The 24,566-nt window shown below is 49.1% G+C and overlaps 1 protein-coding gene across 2 annotated transcripts in view; it reads left to right on the forward strand.

Moving 5' to 3' along the window:
• Positions 1–24,566, forward strand: part of EPS15 (epidermal growth factor receptor pathway substrate 15) — an 819,466-nt gene that overhangs the window by 736,657 nt on the left and 58,243 nt on the right. For both annotated transcript variants that reach the window (XM_085602646.1, XM_085602647.1), the window contains exon 23: positions 10,010–10,178. In XM_085602646.1, the coding sequence (XP_085458772.1) occupies positions 10,010–10,178 (169 nt within the window). The remainder of the gene's footprint in view (positions 1–10,009; positions 10,179–24,566) is intronic.

Raw genomic sequence — 24,566 nt, forward strand, 5'->3', positions numbered from 1 at the left:
TGCCTCAAAATAGTGACACTCTTCTCCCCCCGACCGTCTAACACCTGTTGGGGTCAGGTTGCAGGGGTTTCTGCCTCACTGGGAGGCAATTACCTCCGATCGCTGGGTTCTAAACCCCATAGTGGAGGGGTGCTGTTTAGAACTCACCCAAACACCTCTCAACATCCCCCACACGCACACAAGTTGTCCAGAGAACACCAGCACCTGCTTCGAGCAAAGATGCATGCACTAATTGCCAAAGGGGCCATAGAGCCATGCTGCCACTACATTGCAACAGAGGGGTATACCCCCTGTACTTTCCCATTCCCAACAAAGATGGCACCCTCATGCATATCCTGATGGAACATTTCTACATGGTTACACTTCAAGATGTCATCCCTCTGTTGCGGCAAGGCAACTTCATGACTGCCCTCGACTTGAAAGATGCCTACTTTCATATTTCCATCCAGCCCGCCCATCGGAGAATTCCTGCGGTTTGTGGTGAGTGATCAACATTCAGTTGAAGGTGCTGCCTTTTTGGGGTTACAACAGCCCCGAGAGTCTTCACAAAGTGTCTGTCTATGGTAGCCGTTCACCTCAGACAGGGAGGCATCCACATGTTTCCTTACCTTGATGATTGGCTGATCAAGAGTGCCACATAGCAGCAATGTCTGGCACACATGCAAACAGCCATAGACCACCTTCAAAAGCTGGGTTTCATGCTAAGTATAGGCAAACCACCTCTTAAGCCCCTTCACATACAGCCTTTCCGTGGGCCTACCTTAGACTCAAGGGTGGGGAACCCATATCCAAGCCTGGCCAGGGTCAAAGCTTTCCAAAAACTGCTACCTCTTTTTCAGCCGTATCGTCAGATAACGGTCAGAACAGTAATGCATCCGTTAGGCGTGATGGCCTCCTCCATTACAATAGTTTCTCATTCAAGGTAGCACAAATGCATTCCTTACAGCAGTGCCTAGCAGCACCGTGGTCTCAAGCGGAAGGTCTATGAGAGGATCCAGTGTTGATTTGGAGCCACAAACAATCTGTTGCAGGGACTGCGCTTTCTAGACTTATTTCCACAAGAGATCATCACCACAGATGCCTCCCTCCCTTGAAACGGAGCACAGCTGCAACATCACACAGTCCCAGGACAGATGTGCACCTGTACACCAGACCCTCCACATCAACCACCTGGAACTCCTGGCTATTCAGTTCGCTCTTTGAGTATTTCTTCCACAACAAGGCTGTTTTAGTCCGCACGGACAAGACCACGGCCATGTTTTATCTGCAAAAGCAAGGGGGAAAGACTCGCCACAGCTGTCTGCTCTAGCCCAGAGCATCTGGAGGTGGGCGATAAATCACAATGTGCAGTTGGTCATTCAATACATTCCCGGTTTCAACAACGACCTGCCCAATCTACTCAGCAGGACGCATCAACAAGTCCACGAGTGGGAGCTCCAGCCCCTACTCGTTTACTTCTGGCAGTGGGGGTTTCCTCACAAAGACCTGTTTGCCACTGCTGAAAACATAAATAGCTCAAACTTCGCCGCCAGGTTACCACGCCTGCAGTCCATGGGCAGTGCACTATGGATGAACTGGTCAGGGATATTTGGCTACGCTTTTCTGCCTCTCCCGCTCCTACCATTCTTAATACACAGTCTGAGGCAGACATCTCTTACCCTCATTCTAGTAGCCCAACATGTTTGCTCCAGTCTTGTTACTTCACTCTGCTGCAGCTCTCTCTAGTTCCTCAAGAGAAGCTTACCAACAGGCCGGACCTTCTAGTGCAAAACCACAGAACTCTCCTGCACACCAGTCTTCAGCAGCTCAATCTTGTGGTTTGGCTCCTGAGGTCATCAAGTTTTGTTATCTCAGACCATCTGAAGAGTGTATGTCCATTCTTCACTGAGCACGCAGGCCTACTAGCAGGGCCTGCTACGCTGACAAATGGAAGCTTTTTGTACACTGTTGCCCACCAGAGCATATCAATCCACTCACACCGTTGGTACAAGACATTGTCTATTACCTCCTACATCTCCCAACAGTCAGGCCTTGCCTATACTTACATTCATTTACATTTGGCTGCTGTGACTGCTTACTTACAGAATAGGCAGCACACTTCGCTTTTCAAAGTACTAGTCATTAAGGCCTCCATGGAAGGGCTTAAGCAGGTTATCCTGCCCTGGTGGGAATCTCAACATCGTCCTAACTTGGCTTATGGGGCCTCTTTTTGAGGCCCTTTACTCTTGCCTGCTTCAGTATATTTCATGGGAGGTAGCCATTACTTTCCTTAAGTGAATCAATGGGGTTCAAGCCCTCCCCTTACAGGAGCCTTTCTTCCTGCAGATTATTCACCATCAAATGTCTCCAGTAACAGACTGGAGGGTAAATTATTTTCACAAACCGTGTCTGGATAGGTGGCAAGTAATCCAGTTTTAGGTATATCACCTACAATATTCTGAAACATGATGCTGAAGGCAGATATTTTTCAGATGATGATTTTCGTCCCTAATTCTAAAGTTCTTGGAGTTAGTATTAACATGCAGAATGTATGAAGACGGTGAGCTTCATTTGTTTCCTTCAGAGAATTAACATATAGGTCTGTATGTGGACATTCAGCATGTAAGTGGAGTTGACACTTCCCCTGAAGGGTGTTTCTCCATAATGGCAGTCTACATTGGCAACAATTATAATTATTTTTATTTAACAGCCAACGGTGGGAAATGAAAAACGCCACAAGTGCAAAAGTGGATGCCTAAAAGTATTTTTCACAAAATAAAACACTGTGCCTTTAAGGTAGACAACTGCAGTATCCCACCAGGCTTTCTATTTGCAATTGCTTTAATTATTGTTGATGGAACATGTTGAATTTACCGTCCTGGTATTTAAACAGGGGAGGGGGTGAGTTGTTGAATTCGGTGACAGTTCATATGATGAAGTACTAGGCGTGTGTAAGCCCTCCTTGTGCTGGGCGTTTTTCCCCTTGTAAATAAGGCTTGGGTTTCATACCTAGAGGCTATTCATTTAGACCTTATTAAGTGTTCGGTTTTCTTTTTCTCACTGAAGTTTGTCTCTAAATCCCATCTTGCTCAAATGATCGCCATGTCTTTATTTAATAAATTTGCACATCCTTCGTGGTTGGAGGAACCATTTCATAAACCCAATCCCAAGAGTGAATTCAGTTTCAATATCGAGAAAAAGAATGAAAGACTGCATGTTTACTGATGAGATCCTTGTACAAAAAAAGGCAAAGGGAAAAGATTTGTTGATTTTTATCAGTGGGTTGTTCTGTACATGAATGTGCATTAGAATCTAGCAAGAAAAGAACCTCCCGAGTGGTTCAGGTCACACGTACTGCAAGAGGCTGGGGAGCTACCTTTCTGGACACCTGCAAAGAGTGCTGGTCTCCAAGATTTGTAAAGCCACCTTTAGCTATCATTACTACACTCAGCATTGCAGTTTTAATTTGAATTAGAGGAATCACACTTCATTTGGTTATGCAGTTCTTCAACTGTTATTAAAGTAATAAGTTCAGTGGCGGCTGCTACCTGTGTACTGCCCGCTGCTCCTCTGTCCTTCTTACGACAGAGCAGGAAGCACCCAGACTCCCCTAGCCAATTGCAACACTGCTGTCATCAGCATGACAGCAGCGTTGTGATTGGGCTGATCGCCGTGGTTTAGCGCTCAGACAGGTATTGGGAGCCTGTGCATATTCTCCACCCAGGCTGTGCAATACAGCCAGGTGGAGAACCTGCTAAGTGCGCATTACTGTTTGGCCAGCCTAAAACGGCCAGCCAAACTGTCATGCGTGCTTAGAAAGTGCCCACCACTCCTTCCCTTCTCTGAACAGCCCAGCCCCACCCGCCCCTGAGCCAGTACGGAAAAATACAATTATAACATTGCATTATTATCATTTTCTCTTTCTGCTCTGAGAGCAGTAGGGTGACACTCCTACGCCTTAGTGGAGGAGTCGCCACTGAATAAATGGACACACGTTTCATCTCTGACCCTCCTTTTTATAAGGTTGTTGCAATTAGAAGAGCAAGTTCCTAACCCTGGAATCATATGAGCTGCAGAATTCATACTTTTGCATAGATCGCCATCTGGGGTTGGGCTCGGATGCTTGCACCTTGTTGTTGTCTTGGAAGAAGTCTTTTGTAGTCACAAGATAAGTGACTCCTCCCTTGTACGATAGTGCGCATGGGCATCGACTCCATCCTCAGATTGTTTTTTTCTGCCATCGGGTTCGGATGTAACTAAAGTGCTCCGGGTCGGTACTGTGTTTTCCAAACGTTTTCGGCGCGTCTACCATCGCAAACTCGACGGTATTGTTTTCGTTTGCGTGCCTTTCAACGCGCTAACTTAAATTCTCGATTCCGGTCATCGCCGCTGGGCCTATCAACACCTGTCGGGCCTACGGCTAATGGATAGGATGCCATTCAAAAAGTGCCCCCAGTGTGGAGCTAAATTCCCACACAGCAACCAACACAAGGTCTGCAACCTTTGTCTCTCGCCCCAACAAGAAGAAAAAGATTGCCAAGCCTGCGCCTCCTTTCGGTCCAAGAAGAATATCTGCGAGCACCAGGCTCGACGACACGTTATGGTGCAACAGGCTGTGCCGGTGCCAGAAGACCTCTTCGATGAAGGCCCCGACGTTCCAGAGGCAGAGGATTCGGAGGATCTCGACATCGTATCCGAAGCAGATGACTCCGGCTCCGATGACCACATCACTCCAGGTCAACGAGTGAGTACAACTGCCCCAGCCCCAACCCACCCGAAAAAAAGAAGGCTCCGGTCAAGACTTTGCCTGAAGGCCTTAGTCGCGACCGAAAGAAAACTTCAGAAACCCCGCCTGCGGGCCTGGCTCCGAAGACAAAGGAGAAGCCTTCCAACAGCTCGGGACGGAGCAAGCCCCACGTCGGTGCCCCAAAAACACCGTCCGTGCTGAAAGCGGGAACACATCCAACTCCTGCTGTCTCCAAAAAGGCCTCGGCACCAAGCACCTCAACACCGAAAGAACAAAAGGCCTCAGATTCAAAGAAACCGCGACAACCTTTGGATCCGAAAATGATTTCGGACTCAACACCAAAGCCAAAGGACCCAGAAACCCCTTCTAAGGCTCCAGAACAGAAATCTAAACCATGTTTGGAACCGAAAAAATCGGCGCTGAAAGGAGACACCAATGAGGAAGAACTGTTTCCACCAGATCCTATCGATCCCAAACAGAAAACATTGCATATGGACCCTAAAACGGTTAACAGCCATTAGTACACGGATGTTAGTCCGAGTACCATTACTTCGCAAGCGTTACAACGCATGCGATGTTACAACGCGTAGCCTTTACTACGCAAGTTGTAACATCGCATGCGTTGTAACGCTTGCGAAGCAAAAGCTATCAACATAGTTGTGTGGATACGGACGCCCTTCCATTTCCACACAACGACGTGCACAACTGACGCTGGAAGCCTGGAGAAGAGGAACCACTGCTGAAGGAGAAGAGAGGAACTGAGGAGGGAGAGGTAAGAGGGGCTGTGTAGTGGTTAAGGGTAGGGGGAAGGTTGTGCAGGGGGTAGTCTTTTTGGTCTTAGGGTAGTGTGGTGTTTTTGTAGTGTAGAGTAGTGTATTTTGGTTTAGGGTAGTGTCGGGGGGGTTGTTCAGGATAGTGTTTGGGAGTAGGGACAGGACTGGGGGTAGGGGCAGGGTTGTGCTGGGGTAGAGTTTTCAAACAAGAAGTACAGACTACTATCCTGAATCAGCCGTTTAATCTGGAACAACATTTTGGCCCAGCTGTAGACACAGCCCTAGAGAAAATGAAAAAAGACACAGACCGCAAAATCTATGGGAGCATTACAGTCTCCATCTACATGAGGCTCCTTTTGTTGCTCCTTTTATAGGGGCGCATCCAAGAACATCAGCACAGACACTGGTTCCTCCTCCTATAAAAGTCCCACACACGCATCCCCCAACAAGGGATATTTCAGAGGTGGGTACAGGTGAAATAACAAAGGGAGAGACCGAGGTAACAACACTCACACCTCCCCCAATAACAAACAATGACTTCCCTCCAAACCATTCCACTCCGGTTGGAGGAAGACTCTCAGTTCCTACCGTTCTGGAATTCCATCACTACAGACAGGTGGGTAAAACAAATTATCCAGTATGGTTGCTGCCTGGAACTTACTGCAACTCCCCCCAACATACCGCCCAAACAGCGTCCAATGTCCACGGAACATCTAACGCTTCTCAAACAAGAATTTCTCTCACTGCTTCAAAAGCACGCAATAGAACCAGTTCCCCTACAGCATAAAGGGCCAGGGGTTTACTCCCTGTACTTTCTAATCCCCAAGAAGGACTGTACTCTCAGGCCAGTATTGGATTTCGGGACCTCTCAATTTCTACATACAGTCAGATCACTTTAACATGATCATTCTCCAACAGGTCCTTCCACTGCTGCAACAAGGAGCCTTCCTTGCCACATTAGATCTCAAGGACGCCTACTTCCATATTCCCATACACCCGGCTCACAAGAAATATCTAAGGTTCACAGTGGACTCCCAACACTATCAGTTCAAGGTGCTCCCCTTCGGAGTAACCACCGCACCCAGGGTCTTCACAGTGTCTTGCTGTAGTAGCCGCACACTTGCAAAGACAGCAGATACATGTATTTCCATACCTGGACGACTGGCTCATAAAAGCCAAGTCACACAGTCAGTGTGTTCATCACACTCACTAAACAATTCAACTGTTACACCACCAGGGGTTCACAATAAACCACGCCAAGTCACATCTACAGCCCTCCTACCTACATCAGTATCTAGGGGCCACAATAGACACTTTCAAAGCTCTAATATACCCCAATCCAGCCATGATAGCCAGTATGCAAACCCTCATCACAAAATTTGAACCCCAACACTCCCTTCCAGCTCGAGTGTTTATGCAGCTCATAGGAATGATGGCCTCTTGCATTGTCACAGTACCTCATGCAAGACTACAGATGCGCCCCTTAGAAGAATTCTTAGCACGTCAGTGGAATCCGGCTCAAGGTCAACTTACAGATCTGGTGTTGGTGGACAGCCTCACACATCGCTCACTGCAGTGGTTGAACACACAAAATCTTTCCAAAGGGCGGCCATTCCTAGAGCCATTTCCACAGATAGTGCTAACAGCGGAAGCATCACTCACCGGCTGGGGAGCCCATTTCCTAAACCACACAGTTCAGGGCAGGTGGACCACTCAACAAAAAGTGGACCACTTAACAAAAAGTGCTCCACATCAATCACCTAGAATTACTAGCAATATTTCTAGCGCTAAAGTCATTCCAAACACATCTCCTTAATAAGACTGTCCTGGTCCGCACGAACAATATGACAGCAATGTATTACATACAGAAACAAGGAGGAACACATTCTTTGCAGCTGTCTCATCTAGCGCAAAGCATATGGAGATGGGCCATTCCGCAAAACACATATCTTCTGACAGAACATCTTCCAGGAGTGCACAGTCAGATTGCGGATCTGCTAAGCCGTCAGACACAGCAGATATATGAATGGGAACTTCATCCTCAAGTGCTTAAACCATTTTTCCAGATGTGGGGCCAGCCAGACATAGACATAGATCTGTTCACCACACACGCAAACGCAAAATGCCCAACCTTCGCCGCCAGGTTCCCACACCGTTGTCCAAGGGCAATGCAGTATGGATGAACTGGTCAGGCAGATTTGCGTACGCTTTTCCGCCACTCGCACTCATTCCGCTAGTAGTACGCAAGCTCATGCAACACTCTCTCAAAATGATCCTAGTTGCTCCCACATGGGCAAGGCAACCATGGCTCACAACACTCCTGGAACTCTCAGTAGTTTCACACCAAAAACTGTCTCTCCCCAAAACTGCTGACACAGAACCATGGAGCTTTAAGACACCCAGATCCAACACAACTGAATCTAGCAATCTGGCTCCTGAAGTCCTAGAGTTTGGTTACCTTATCCTCCCACCGGACTGTATGAACATTATCAAAAAAGCCAGACGCCCTACTACTAGAGCTTGCTATGCAGCCAAATGAAAAGGATTCGTCATTTACTGTAATAACAAAATTGACCCGCTAGATGCTTCCATTCAGAGCATCATTTGCTATTTGCTCCATCTACAAAGATGTAATCTAGCATACTCATCCATAAGATTACATCTGGCTGCCTTTGCCGCCTACCTGCAAAACAGGCAACATTTGTCATTGTATCAAAGCCTTTATGGAAGGCCTTAAAAGGATAATTCCTCCCACACTGCCACCCTCTCCGGTGTGGAACCTAAACATTGTCGTTACTAGGCTCATGGGTCCCCCATTTGAGCCTTGACACAAATGTGAACTGCAGTTCCTTACATGAAAAGTAGCTTTCCTTGTTGCAATCACCTCTCTCAGAAGAGTAAGTGAGATCCAGGCTTTAACCATAAAAGAACCATTCTTACAAATACATCTTAACAAGGTGGTTCTTTCCCAAAGTAATCTCTGCTTTCTATCTTAATCTGTAGAGTTACCAGTGTTTTTCCAACAGCCACATTCCGTAGCAGAGAGAGCTCTTCACACACTTGACGTCAAAAGAGCTTTACTTTATTACATTGACAGGACTAAACCTTTTAGAAAGACAAACCAATTGTTTGTTGCTTTCTCTCCACCTCATGAGGGAAACCCCATCTCCAAAGCTGGAATTGCCAGGTAGATAGTCAAATGCTTTCAAATATGCTACCAGAAGGCAAAACGCACATTAACAATTCCCCCTACAGCTCACTCAAAGCGCAAACTAGGGGCTTCCATGGCATTCTTAGGGAGCAACTGGTGCTATGTAAAGCACTCTGATACCCAATTCGGGTCAAATTCGCACTATATAAAACTCTGTAACATAAAACATTCCCCCTTGAAGACATTTGTAAAGCAGCAAGATGGTCTACTACACACACCTTCACCAAACACTATTGTGTAGACATGCAGTCGAAGCAACAGGCTTCTGTAGGTCAGGCTGTTCTTGAGACACATTTCCAAACCACTGCAACAGATACAGGTGACCACCGCTAGGGGAGACACTGCTGTACAGTCTATGCAAAAGTATGATTTCTGCAGCTCATATGCTTCGAACGGAAAATGCTACTTACCAGCGTGCATCTGTTCTTGGCATGTAGAGCTGCAGAATAACATACGCCCACCCGCCTCCCCGGAACCTGTACCTGTTCCAGTGTTATCTTACTTAGTTACATTCACATGGACATCTTTTCTGTTTCTTACAAACTCCATCATTTCCCATCATGGCAAAAAACAATCTGAGGATGGAGTCGATGTCCATGCACACTATCATCCAAGAGAGGAGTTACCTATCGCGTGACTACAAAAGACTTCTTCCAAGACAACAACAAGGTGCAACCATCCAAGCCCAATACCAGATGGCGATCTGTGCAAAAGTATGATATTCTGCAGCTCTACATGCCAAAAACAGATGCATACTGGTAAGTAGCAATTTCCTTTTGATGCATACTCTGGTCGTTTTTCTGATATTTTCTTACATTTTCGATTTTAGCGCTTATTTATTCACCACCTCTGTGGAGTGGGGACAATAAGGTGACATTGATGTCACCCGTGCTCATGGCACATTTTTGTACCCGAATTATTACCTCCATGCATGCTATCTATTAATTCTCTGGTTGGCACCGCTGCGGTGCTACCTTGGATCAGGGAGTCCAGTGACAGGAAAATAATACATGATCCAGTCTTCTGTTCGAAGATACTTTGAGATGAGAAATTTGAAGGAAGTTATGCATTTGCATGTTGATTGCAGTAAAGAAGGGCGAATCATAGCAATTGTAGGAACATTTGTTGAATTGATTATTAAGTCCCAAATATCGGTCCATTTAAATGTTTGATTTTAAATATTATTCATGATAAATAACTTGTTCTTCTGCCCTTCGGGAAACTGTATGAGATAGCCTTGTAAGTAATATATACATCTCATTGCTATGTTGAATTTTGCTACTTTCTTCAAACTTGCAGACCAACAAAGTCGATACAGCTAATTTTAGTATACCTGCAGATGGTATCATAAGTGATTCAATCAACAATAAAAACATATTTGAGGAGGAACCTTTGAAAACTGAAGATATTCCTCCTGCCTTGCCACCAAAGGTTGGAACACCAACAAGACCATGTCCTCCACCCCCAGGTACAACAGCTGGTCTGAAATATGTTGCCAATTTATGGTTTCTTGATTTGTATTTTTTTCATATGATTTCAATTACACTGAATTGTTTAAATGTTTCTCTATGGAAATATTGTTTCTAATTTGGTACAGGTTCAAGAAAACGTACTGTTACAGGATGGAAAACTAGTGAACTAATTTGTCACTGTTTTGTCAGACTTCCACGCAAACCTGGATGGTGGGTGTCTTCTTTAGTGAAAGACAAGTATAATTTGATTCAAATCTACCTCCGATAAATGTTCACTAAGGCATTTGGCAAGAAGAGGTGCTACTTCTAGGTCTGGTGCACAACAAATCATGAACATAAAGTGCATATACACCTGAGGGGGTTTCTAGTTGTTGAATAACAGATGCTTAGTCTTACCCGATTCGATGGTAGTGATTTTATCCACCTCAGAAGGATTGAAAGCTGAGCGGACCGAGCAAGTTTCTAACCTGTAACCATTAGATAAAAACACAGACCCCTACAGTGAATGCCATTGCATCTTGCCATCAGCACGAAAACACACCACATTATACATATCTGCTGTGATGGACCTAATAAAGTAGCTGATATTTAAGTCATACATCAAGTGGCCTTCATCCCCCCCTCCCCGCCCCCTTCCAGTGGTGCATGAGTGGCTTACATGAACATTTTGTCTGTAGAGCAGACCTTAGCATGCTTAGCAGCAACCTTCTTTCTCTATGGGTCCCTGCTCCTTTGTAATGACTCCAGAGAAGATTCCATGATAAAGATTAAAGTTAACCCTTTGGAACATCCACCACATTGAGGCCGTTACCAAAATAGTTTGAAAAGGCATATACATATAAATTCAGTTCTCCGTCAACTTTGTATTGTTGAAGACTTCCCTTGTGCCCACTGATGTTTTTACCTCAAGAGAGGCATAGCCCAAATTCCAAGCTATTACAGCATATAGATAGCTTGGGTACATACTTCATCTGTTGATGGTACCTGGCTCCCACATAGTCCTTGCATATGAGTCTTGGCAATTCTTTTCAGTTGGTTTCCCAAGACTCCTGAAGAGTGGGAACACTCGGATCACAAAAGCTTCCCACACATCTATCTGTGTTGGGAAATGAAGAAACTGCACTTTGCAAGAAACCTATTTTTTAAACCTGGAGGTAAGGTGTTGTGATGGAAAAGTCCTCTGCATGGTAATGGATGCGCGCCCCTGTCCTAAGTGTCAAACTGTACTCCTGTCTGGATCCCTAATTATGTTGTCATAGGCAACATGCGTGTACGCCATGACATAAGCATGTCTCACAGATTCTGGTCTTGAACCAGGAGGGGCATCCAAAGCGCTTCCCTAATGGTGGTGGAAGGCTACTGCCTTCACCAGGAGTAAAGTTGTTTGAGCCCTATGGTGGAAGCATACTGTGTAGTAATCAGTGGAAGTAAGTAGGTCCTTTTAGCTTGTGTCACTGGAGTGAGGCCTACCAACTCAATCACATTTTAAAAGTTCCACTGAGGTGTGCTTAACTCAACCTTGGCCTACATCAGTTAGATGTAAAATGCTGCACAGTGCAGGGATGGTGACTGCACTATTTGTATGAGTGCCAGGGAAAGTTACTGTACAGGAATAAAGCAGTGCTGTGCAGTATGTGCATGGAGAATGTATGTTTTGGGTGTATGTGTCCCTGCGAGGAATACATTACATGAGATGTAGTGCTATGCGGTGCATGTATGATGCATGCATGCACTGGGTGTATGTGTACAATAGTGTGTGAAGTACAATATGTGAAGGGTGTAGTGTGGTGCAGCGCAGGCATGGTTAATGTGTGTGCTGGCAGTTTGTGTGTCTGCAGGTTGCACACAATGGCACAATACAGATAGGCCACAGTACTGAGTTGCGTGCACAGAGTGAATGTGTGTGCTGAGTTGACCAGGATGGATGGTGTTTGTGCTGTGTACATACACTGAGTGCAAGTGTGCCTGTAATTGTACATTACATGGAGGACACTGGGTTCCATTCTGGGAAGCACAGGCCTACTTGGTGAGGACATGAGGTGATAGAGGAAGCCCCCCAGACAGAATTGTGTATTACTGCACTCCTGTGAGCTGGGTGGGACACACTGGAGACGGAAGAGAGATACTCCCCCTGTACACTTTGTAGGGTGCTCTTTGATTCAGTGAGAGGTCACAAGGAAGGGGCCTGAACATATCTCAGGAAGGAGATGGGGCTTTTACCCTTTTGTGCACATATCGTTGTGGTTGACACCCAAGTGTGAACTCTAGTGACTCACATTGTCTGTGTTGCAGGACAGCTTTGGAGTTTCTCCTGCTGTGACAGATAACTTTTCTAGAGGGAGAGGAGTGTATACTTCAAAAGGAGTAGAACCCAAACATTAAACTTCAAAGGACTCTAGTGCTGGGGCCCATTGTGGCAGCTAAATAAACACACAGAGGCTGGGTGCAGTCAATAACTTTCCATGCACACACTGTGTGCATGGGTGGGGCTTTCCTCTATTTATTAGCTCGCCTGCAACCTCCAACATAGGGTCTGGACTTGTGTGAGCGTACACCACAGGGCGGGGGCGCAGTTTGGTACTACATTCCTTCACAACTTTCACACAAAACACAATTCGAAATGTTCACCATACAGTCACTGTTCTAAAGATGTTGTGGTCCTAAATGTCCATATATTATTCACAGACCTGTATTGCTTGGATGTTGCTTCATCTCTCGGTTATCCTCCCACTCCCTTGGAGTGGTACCTGGCAGTTGGGTTCCAATTTCTCTGGGGGGTTGCAGGCCCAGCAGACACATTCCTTGTGACCTTGTCTGTGCTGTTTCAGGTGGTTACCATTGTGACCTTCCTCTCCGTAACTCATAGGGGACGTGTGTCATACAGGAGTTGGAACTTACTGGCGGAGTGTCTGTCTCGCACCAGAACCCATTCCCCTACACCAATACTCATTTCTCGAACCCTGTGGGCCGTGCTAGCATTCTAATGTTTCGCCTTCGTCTCTGTTGGGTGGCTGTCACATTGATGGGCTCTCGAGTCCAGCCTTCATTGTGTGGGTTGTTGTCTTGAACGTCTCTTCCTAATAGGATTTCTGCTGGTGCTCTTTGAATTGTGCTGTGCAGAGTGCGCCGGTAGGCGCCAATGGCCTTGAGGATGGCATCCTCTGTTATCAGCTTGCTCTTCAGATGCTATCCAAATGGATTTTCTGAGTGTGCGCATGAGTCTTATAACTTCTCCATTAGTTTGGGCCAGGGGGGAGTGATCTTCTTGTGAGTGATAGCAAGGGACTGGTAGTACACCTTGAAGTCTTGGCCTTGAAAGGGTGGGCTGGGGGGGTCTGTTGTCACTGTTGAGCATACCTGAGACTCCAAAGAGTGTGAATATTTTGTTGTCTGGTGTGTTCAAAAGTGGTGTTCTGCAGCACTTCAACTATAGAAAACTTTGAGAAGGCTTCTGACATGACAAGCATGTGGCGCCCATCAGGTGTAGCACTGAAATCCACACTGTTGCACCAGGAGCCCTCGCTGGGGACTGCTGGTTGTAACCAGTGGAGGTCGGTTCGGCGACTTGCTTACTTGGAACCAGTGACATTGGGAAACCATGTCATGGACATCAGCATCCAGTGCTAGGAGCAAAGTCATCCGCCTGAAGCGTGCGGTCATCTTTGTGGGCCCTTGATGCCCTGTATGTGCAAGAGCTAGCAGGCTTGGCGTCAGTGGCTAGGGGATGATGAGTCTGTGTCCCCTCTGAAGGAGGCTTGGAGCGGTGGCACCAAGTTCATGGTGAATATTTCACAATGCTGTCAAATCGTGCTGGGCAACATCATTGTAGTTTCCCCAGGTCCTGTAGGAAGCCTCCCTGACTCAACAGCCTCCTACACCTTCTGGAGACATGGCGTTGATGTGATATCGACCGTGATGTCTTGGAGAGTGACGCTGTGGGGAACCCAACTTCTGCTAGCCAGTGGACATACTCGTCCGCCTCAGACAGAGAGATGAGGGAACTACTGTCTGATCCACAGGGGTGTCTGGAGAGGTCATCAGCGGGTTGTCACACCCCTGCTTGTAGACCACTGTTAGCCAATAATTTGGAGCTCCAGAGACCTCTTTTCGATGCAGGGTGGTAGATGTGGTGCAGTACCTGCAAAGAATTGTAGGAGCGGTTTATTGTCTGTGCCGACTCTGAAGGGCTGGCCGTAGATTCATAGATGAAAGTGATAGCAGCCCCACTTGATGGCAAGTGCTTCCTTTTCAGTGTGTGCATACCGCTTCTCTGTATATTGAAGGGCCTTGCTGGCGAATTCGACTGGTGCCCAGCGGTCATTACCAGCAAGTTGGGAGTGCTCTGAGGCCGATGCAGCTTGGGTAAACCACCAGTTCAGATTCCTTTGCAAGGTCGAATTAAGCCATTACGTGTCTTGGAGAAAAGCCTGTTCGAGGCATATGAGCTGCAGATTATACACTGTGCATAGATCGCCATCTGGTGTTGGGCCCGGATGTTTGCAGTTTGTTTTTCTTCTTGGACAATCTTTGGAAGTCACGAGTTCGGTGACTCCTCCTTCAGTCCGTACTGCGCATGGGCTTCGGCTCCATCCTCAGATTGTTTTTTTCCGCCATCGGGCTCGGATGTAATACTTTTTGCTCCGGCTTCGAACCTTTCCAGTTCGACCTTCGACGAAAAATCCTCGTCCATCGAGATTCTTCAGACGGAATCATCTTCTTTATCTCTCTCTTCGGCACTTCCTCGATTCCAGGCATCGGCAGCGGCCTTCGGGCCTATCTCGACTCCGGTCTCGGCCGATGGAAAGGACTCCCTTTAAGAAGTGCCCAAAATGTGGGTCTAAATTTCCCCACACCGATCTACATAAGGTGTGCAACCTCTGCCTCTCTCCCGAACACGAGGCCCGAGACTGCCCCGCCTGCAAGTCTTTTCGATCGAAAAAGACTATTCGGGATCGACGAGCTCGACGCACCATGGCGCACTCATCGACCTCGGCTCCACCTGACATCTTCGGAGAAGACACAGGAGCTTCGGGACAGCAGCACACCGAACAGGAGTACGACATCGTCAGCGCTTCCGAGGCCGACGACTCCGACGTGGAGGAGATCACACCGGCGCAGAGGGTTGTGAGTACAGTACCCCCTCCCACTCCCACGCCCATACCGAAAGAGACTCCGGTTACACCTTCGCCTCCGGGCTTAGGCAAAACCAAACATACCGCTTCCATCACCCCACCTTCGGGCCCGGTGAAGAGGCATCACAAGTCTCCCGGCGGCTCGGGCCAGCCTACTAGCGGCGCCGAAAAACATCCTTCGGCACCGAAGAAAACCACACCGTTCCGAAGCCATCGGTGTCGAAACCTGGCCTCTCGGTGCCGACCAAACCTAAATCCCTCGGCACCGACGCTCCTGTGCCCAAGCCTGCCTCGGCACCGAACAAAAAATCGGAGGCCCCGAAAAAGCATGGCACGGATAAACCGAAGAAGCCGTCGGCTCCGAAAACATCGGCACCGACAGATGAATCGGTGCCGGAGGAGCTCTTCACGCCAGATCCTCTACAAAAGACTTTAACAAAGGATCCAAAGACTGGACATTTGACTTTGTCTTCAAAGAAAAGACATTTAGACAAGCCAGCTCCTCCTCCACCGCCAAAACGGAAGGACTCTGCCACATCTTCTTTCAGAGTGCCCTCCCCACCGCCTCCACCTCCTCCACCTCCCCCACCGCCGCCTCCACCTTCTCCACCCTTGCCTCATCGCTCTCCAACCCCGTCTCCAGACCCTGATGACCAAGGGGATCCCTACTATGATCCAACAGATGCCCCACAGGACCCCACTCCTCCGGGCACACCAGACCCATGGGAGGATTATCATCATCCAGACGTCCCAGATGTGCCTCAGGATGATCTTTATCCATCCAGGCCATCTCCACCAGAGGACTCCCTGGGGTTCCACCACTTGTTACAACGGGCAGCACATTATCATGGGGTGGAGTTACACAGTGATCCAGTTGAGGAAGACTTCCTACTTGATACGTTTGACATCGCAGATAAATCTACTGCCATATTACCTATGCTTAAAGGGGTGACCAAACATGCGGCAGAGGTTTTCAAAGACCCCGTCAGGGCTAGGGTCTTAAACCCCAGAATAGAGAAGAAATATAAGGCAGCCCCCACAGATCCTGCCTATATTAAAGGACCTGCGCCCTTAGACTCATTAGTGGTGTCCACAGCTAGGAAGCGATCCAATTCTCAGTCATCGGGTGAGGCTCCACCACCCGATAAGGAGTCCAAGCTCTTAGATGCGTCAGGCAAACGCACTGCCTCGCAAGCTGCCAATATGTGGCGCATCGCCAACACGCAAGCGCTGCTGGCGCAGTACGACAGAGCGCACTATGAAGAGCTGGAGGCTCTCATGCAACATCTCCCAGAGAAATATAAAAATAAGGCTCATGAACTGATACAAGAGGGAAAGATCATTACCAACACCTCTATTAAATGTGCACTTGACGCAGAAGACACAGCCTCCAGGGCTATAAACACCAGTGTTCTGCTTCGCCGCCACGCCTGGCTCAGAATCTCAGGCTTTAAGCCGGAGGTCCAAGCATCTATATTGAACCACCCTTTTGACCAACAACACTTATTTGGCCTAAAAGTAGATGAAGCCCTGGAAAAAATGAAGGATACCGATACGGCCAAGTCTATGGGAGCATTACAATCCCACACTCCTAGACGCTCCTTTCGCCGTTCCTCCTTTCGAGGCACTGGCAGGGGTTACTCTACCGATAACGCCTCCACGTCCTACAAGTCCCCTCCTCAGACTACCTTCACAAAGGGCTATCAAAGAGGTGGATATAGAGGGAACAATAATAAAGGCAGGGGCAAAACCAACACCGCCCGTTCTGCCACACCGCCCACGCAATGACTTTCCCCTGCTCCCCCCAGACCATTCCACTCCGGTCGGGGGCAGACTACAAGACTTTTTTCAAACCTTGGAGACCATAACATCAGACAAATGGGTGACCCAAATTATTAGGTCAGGGTACTGTCTCGAACTAACATCTACCCCCCAAATATCCCACCCAGGCACCGTGCAATGTCACAAGAACATACCACACTGCTGAAACAAGAGGTAATCTCCCTCCTGCAAAAACAGGCTATAGAGCAGGTCCCCATCAATCAGCAAAATTTAGGGGTCTACTCTCTGTACTTTCTGATACCAAAGAGAGACGAGACCCTACGGCCCATTCTAGACCTCCGGCCTCTAAATGCATACATCCATTCAGACCATTTTCACATGGTAACTCTCCAACAAGTTCTCCCACTCCTCTGTCAGGACGACTTTCTCTCTACACTGGACTTGAAAGACGCATACTTTCATATTCCAATACACCCTTCTCACAGAAAGTACCTCAGATTTGTGGTGGACGGCCAACATTATCAGTTCAAGGTTCTCCCCTTCGGGGTCACAACCGCACCAAGAGTGTTTACCAAATGCCTAGCAGTAGTGGCGGCACACCTCAGAAGACAACACATTCACGTCTTCCCTTACTTGGACGACTGGCTAATAAACGCCGCGTCCTACAACCAGTGTGTGCAACATACAAACACTACCATCCAACTACTCCACCAGCTAGGCTTCACGGTGAACCACCAAAAGTCCCAGCTGATACCGTCTCACACAAAGCAATACCTCGGTGCCACTATAGACACCTCAAAAGCTATAGCCTATCCCAATTCAGCCAGAATCGCAAGCATACAAGCCTTGCGCCAAAGATTCATTCTTCAGCACTCTCTCCCAGCAAGAGTGTTTATGAAGCTAATAGGGATGATGGCATCTTGCATCTTCATAGTGCCTTATGCAAGACTCCACATGCGTCCACTCCAAGAGTGCCTGGCACGCCAGTGGAACCAGGCCCAGGGACAGCTGACTGATCTGGTGTTGGTGGACGGTCGCACCCATCGCTCTCTGCAGTGGTGGAACACCACAAACCTTTCCAAAGGGTGACCGTTCCTGGACCCGGTTCCTCAGGTGATTCTAACGACGGACGCATCGCTCTCCGGCTGGGGAGCGCATCTATTAAACCTCACAGTGCAAGGTGTATGGACGCCACAACAAAGGTTACTCCACATCAACCATCTGGAGTTATTGGCGATCTTTCTAGCCCTGAAATCGTTTCAGAAACAAATCTCAGCCAAAGCAGTCCTCATTCGCACAGACAATATGACTGCAATGTATTATATTCAAAAACAGGGGGGGGGACACACTCTCCCCAGCTCTCTCGGTTAGCACAGAGCATATGGAGATGGGCAATCCCACAAAAAATCTTTCTCCTGGCACAACACGTCCCAGGTATACAAAACACCATGGCAGATCTGCTCAGCAGACAAACGCAGCAAATGCACGAATGGGAACTGCATCCACAAGTTCTTCACCCATTCTTTCACAAGTGGGGGCATCCTCAGATAGACCTCTTCGCCACCCACGAAAACAAAAAATGCCCAAGCTTCGCCGTCAGATACCCACACCCATTGTCCAAAGGCAATGCGATATGGATGAACTGGTCAGGCAAATTTGCATACGCCTTTCCACCTCTCCCGCTAATTCCATTAGTGGTAAGGAAGCTACAACAGCACTCCCTCACACTAATTCTGGTAGCTCCAACATGGGCCAGGCAGCCGTGGTACACCACACTACTACAGCTCTCAGTGGTACCACACCAAAAACTGCACCTGTCCCCATGCCTCCTAACCCAGAACCATGGAGAAATCAGGCACCCGGACCCAGCTCAGCTCAACCTTGCGATCTGGCTCCTGAAATCTTAGAATTTGGATACCTTAACTTTCCCCCTGATTGCATGAACATTATCAGGGAAGCCAGACGTCCTACCACTCGAGCATTCTATGCCGCAAAGTGGAAAAGATTTGTTTTTTACTGCCGTAACAATGCAATCAACCCTTTAGATGTATCCATACAGCACATCATATGCTATCTGCTCCATCTTCAAAGGTGTAACCTGGCATACTCATCCATCCGTCTACACCTAGCAGCAATTGCTGCTTACCTGAAAAACAGACAGCATTTATCACTTTTCAGAGTGCCTGCTATTAAAGCCTTCATGGAAGGCCTTAAAAGAGTAATTCCGCCCAGGGCACCACCCTCACCTGTGTGGAATCTAAACGTAGTTCTTACAAGGCTGATGGGTCCGCCTTTCTAACCAATGCATAAATGTGAGCTACAGTTCCTTACTTGGAAAACAGCTTTCCTCATAGCCATCACTTCCCTTAGAAGGGTTAGTGAGATACAAGCGTTCACTATACAAGAACCCTTTCTACAGATACATCAGAGCAAGGTGATACTTCGCACAAATCCCAAATTTCTGCCTAAGGTCATTTCCCCCTTCCATCTCAATCAATCGGTGGAATTACCGGGTTTTTTCTCGCAACCTCAATCTGTTGCGGAAAGGGCTCTACATACACTTGATGTTAAAAGGGCTTTACTTTACTACATACAAAGAACGCAACCTTTCAGAAAGAATAAACAGTTGTTCGTCTCCTTCTCTCCACCGCATAAAGGCAACCCCATCTCAAAATCAGGGATGGCTAGGTGGATTGTAAAGTGCATACAAATTTGCTATCACAAAGCAAAAAGAACATTATCTGTTCCACCTAAAGCCCTTTCTACAAGAAAGATAGGGGCTTCTATGGCTTTTCTAGGGAACATACCCTTAGATGACATCTGCAAAGCAGCCACATGGTCAACACCGCACACCTTCACAAAACATTACTGTGTAGACGTGCACTCCAAACAACAAGCTAGTGTGGGCCAGGCTGTACTAAAGACACTGTTTCAAACCACTGTAACGGATACCGGTGGTCGCCGCTAGGGTTGGGTACTGCTATATAATCTATGCACAGTGTATAATCTGCAGCTCATATGCCTCGAACGGAATATGCTACTTACCAGTATGCATCTGTTCTTGGCATGTAGAGCTGCAGATCTATACACGCCCACCCGCCTCCCCGGCTACCTGTATCCGTTCCAGTCTATCTTATTTAGATACAACACACATGGGTTTCTTTACTATTATCACTACGCTCCATCTTTTCCCTGCTGGCGAAAAACAATCTGAGGATGGAGCCGAAGCCCATGCGCAGTACGGACCGAAGGAGGAGTCACCGAACTCGTGACTTCCAAAGATTGTCCAAGAAGAAAAACAAACTGCAAACATCCGGGCCCAACACCAGATCGCGATCTATGCACAGTGTATAGATCTGCAGCTCTACATGCCAAGAACAGATGCATACTGGTAAGTAGCATATTCCTTATGATGGGCTGTAAAGCATAGTCTTCCACCTTTCCCCATATTGGTGAGGTGTCGTAAAGGGCCAGCTAGGGTTGCCAGAATTGGTATGAATCTCCAACCGTGTGTTGCGAGGCCAAGGATTCCAGCAGTGGGGGGTGAAGTGGCTGCCTTTTTGATGTCGATGCATTTGGCAGGGTCAACTTTGATGCCAGTGTTGGAAAATATATACCTAAATAACTCAATTTCTTTGCAAAAGAACTGGCATGAGGCCGGCTGAGTCAATTCTTTTGAGTGCCTCTTAGAGACGGCGGCGATTTCTTTCAATGGTAGGGGCTTGAATCAGGATGTCATCATTGACATGTACTACTCCTTCGAGGCCTGTGAGGAATTCATGAATGGCATTCTGGAAAACCTCTGCCGCAGATGATATCTCAAGGTTGAGTCTGTTGCAGCGACAGAGGCCGATGTGAGTGGAAAATATTGTGATGTATCTGCTGTTCTCATGCAGCTTGGCCTGATGGTGTCCTGAGTTCAGATCAAGTTTCGAGAACCACTTGTATCTGATGATATCGGGTATTAGCTTGTCGATTGTGAGGGAGATATTAACGCCCAATTTGTATGACCCTGTTGGAAAGGCACATTTCAGTGTGGATGCTTCCAGGTTGCATGTGCTTATTTGCGACTAGAACGAGACACCCCTATGGTGTGGTACTTGGCACCTTTCTATGACTCTGGCATTTTTCAGCTTTTGCAGTTCTGCCTCAACAGTAGGGCGGAAGTAGAATGGGATACTCCGATGTCTTACTGTGACAGGGCGAACTGTGGGGTCAATGTGGGCAAGGTGGGGTGATACTGGATGTTCCGTCACACGGCCCAGGCCCTCTGAAGGTGTGTGGAAAATCAAGGAGCAGGCATTCGATGTCGCTGGAGAGGTCCTGTTGTCAGCGGTGAAGTGGATAAGCTGCAAGTGCTCTTCGGTGTAGCAGCTGAGGAGTGTTTCCGAGTTCGGAGGTGACAAATAATTTTGTGGGGGCAAACGTGGGTGCTGTTACGGACAGAGCAGGTTAAGCACCCGGCCAGAGGGATGGGGGATGAGTTCCCATAGTTGAAGACCCTGGCTGTGGTGGGCAGCAATGTATGGCTCTTGTTGGACCCGGCCTCGTAGAATGGCCCTCCGTGCCCCCGCACCACCGAAACCTGGTACCTACAGCCCAAGCACCCGGCCCAGCCGAACCTCCCCACCAGGACACACGCACCGACCCGGACATCCCCGTCCCTGGCCTCTCTCCTTTCGGCCACCCCGGGCCCGCGTGCCCACTTCATGCACCAAGATGGCCGCCCGGCCCCAGCGCGACCCGGGCCTAGAGGCACCACTCCGGCTGGAGGACATCACGCTTCCAGGGGATGAGAGAGGGAGGAGCAGTTTCTATCGCTCCTCTGAAGTCCCCCGGGATGATGGGTTTCGATCGGCCCTCCGGCCTCCCTGAGGGCTGGCTCCACGCCTGCTGGGTGTCTGGGACTCCTCCCGACCCGGCCCTGAAAGGATCAAAAGACTATAGCAGGAAATCCCGACAAGCGACCCCCAGGTGACAAGACCCCTGCCGGCACAGACTCCGGACATCAAAGAGGGGTCGAACTATAACAAGGGGTGCTCTGGGGCTGTCCGGCAGATTCGACGCTGGAACAACGAGAGCCTGCTGACGTGGTCGCGGCTCCTGGAACTGGAACTCACCTGAGCCCTGCTGAGTGACTCGCGGCTCCCTGAAGATCGTAAGACCTCCGAACTTGTACCTGAGCCCTGCTGAGTGACTCGCGGCTCCCTGAAGATCGTAAGACCTCCGAACTTGTACCTGAGCCCTGCTGAGTGACTCGCGGCTCCCTGAAGATCGTAAGACCTCCGAACTTGTACCTGAGCCCTGCTGAGTGACTCGCGGCTCCCCCAAATTCTCACGGTCCCGCTGGACCCCAACTCCGACCACGTATCCCCCAGCTCGAGGATTGTGAGCTGTGCGCCGGATACGTCCCTGCTTTGAACCGTTACCAGAGACAGTCCCGCTACCCCCTACCTTTCCGAGACTCTTGAACCCGTGCTCACCTTGTACATATTTGCAGTGATACCTGTTGGATAAAGCTTTGTCTGAGAATACCCAGTGTGGTCTCTCTGTGTCGTGTGGTGCCAGAAGTACGATCCTAGTTGCGAGATTCCTCCCCCGGGGGAATCTCCCGCCAGTGCCCGGCTACGATACCTTGAAGGTGGGTCTCAGGGTAGTCAGGACCCCTTTCCGGGCTCCTCTGAGGTCGCCGTCTAACATTGGTGGCAAGCGACGGGATTCGGGCCCATCACCTAGAGATCGTACAGTAAACAACGGACGCACGACCAACAAGATGGCAGAAGGAAGCGCCACGAGCTCCGCAGAAACGCCAACAGAGTGTTCCAGGTGGAGCATCTGGAAGAATACACACACAAAGAGCTAAAACAGTTTTGCAAAGAACTTAAAATCGCTACCACTGGCCTCAACACTAAGGAAGACTTGCAGAAAGCACTGAAAACTTGGGTGGAGACCGGGGCCTCCCGCCCGGAAGGCACGGGGGAACGCCCCGACGAAGCCGAACCCCCCCCAAAGTGAAAGCAGTAGCAATCAGGTGCGAGGCATCGTACCAGACGGGGGCCTATCCCCGGAAGAGCTCGCGGACAGAGAGAGAAGCCGCAGTCATGAACTCGAGTTAGCCAAACTCAAAATCGAGGGCGAATTGAAGTTAGCGGAGAAAAAGCTAGCAGTAGAGCAAATGCGTGTACAAGGCGAACTGGAAGAAAAGAAGCTCCAACGGGAGCACGAAGGAAGAAAGCTCCAACTGGAGCACGAACGGAGCTTAAAGGAACTCGAGCTCAAGGCCCGAAATGAGGACGGGAGGCCCTCGGGGAACCGAGAGACGGCCCCCCCAGCGGAACAGAAGGTCCACATCCCCAAGGATGTGGTCAAAGAATATTATAAAAACGATGACATTCAGCAATGGTTTCGGGCCTACGAGGTCGCCATGACCTCCCATCGGATTCCACAGAAGGACTGGGGGGCGGGGTTGTGGGGACGGTTTCTGAGCGAAGGAAGGGACACCCTGCTCGACCTACCCCTCTCCCTGCAGACCTCCTACAGCCACATGAAAGAGGCTCTCCTCACAAGATACGGCCTCACCCCAGAAATGTACCGCCAACGGTTCCGGGACTGCAGGAAGATCCCGGGCACCACCTGGGTGGAGTATGTAAACTTTTTTAGTCGGGCCTTCGATGGGTGGGTCAAGGGCAGCAAGGTCACCACCCTGGCCGAACTCACTGACCTCATGTTATGGGAACCTCTGGCTGCGAACTGCTTCGTAGAGCTACGTCAACATCTGCTGGATAGCAAGCTCACAGATCCCCGGAAGCTGGCCGTGGAGGCCGACCGCTGGACCAACACCCGGGTCTCCCGGGGCATGGTAGGAGAGTACCCCCGAACCAGTCAAGGACCACCCCGCCAGAGAGGGGGAGGGAACCAGGGAGGGCCGAGGGAGTCCCAGCCTAGCCCCCCGAAGACACCACCTCCACCTTACCCGGCGCCCCCCCCACCAGTGACAGGGCCCCCTGGGAGACGGGGACACCGGGTGACCGTCACATGTTTCCGCTGCCAGAAACCCGGGCACTACGCCAATGACCCAGAGTGCCCCATGGCCACCCAAGTCACCCCTGCGAGACAGATAGCCAACGTAGCCCTGGGGGAGGAGGTTGAGGAAGCCGAGGAGTGGGAACCCGCCGCTATGGCCCTGGTATCCCTGGGAGATAGGGAAATGATCCCTGGTAGCCTCCTACCCTCCAACACACAGAAATATGGGCAGCTCGTCAAGATCCATGGCCACCAGGTAGAGGCCCTGCGGGACACCGGGGCCAGTATCACCGGTGTCCTCAGGCACCTAGTTCCTGAGGAGCAGATCCTCCCCAATGTCTTTTGCCCCGTAATATCTGCCGACAATAGGGAAAGTATGTGTCAGGTGGCCCTGGTGCCATTTGAGTGGGGAGGGGTGATGGGTAAACTCAAGGTGGCCGTAAGAAC

The sequence above is a fragment of the Triturus cristatus genome, chromosome 4_2 (assembly GCF_964204655.1).
Source record: "Triturus cristatus chromosome 4_2, aTriCri1.1, whole genome shotgun sequence".
Lineage (NCBI taxonomy): Eukaryota > Metazoa > Chordata > Amphibia > Caudata > Salamandridae > Triturus > Triturus cristatus.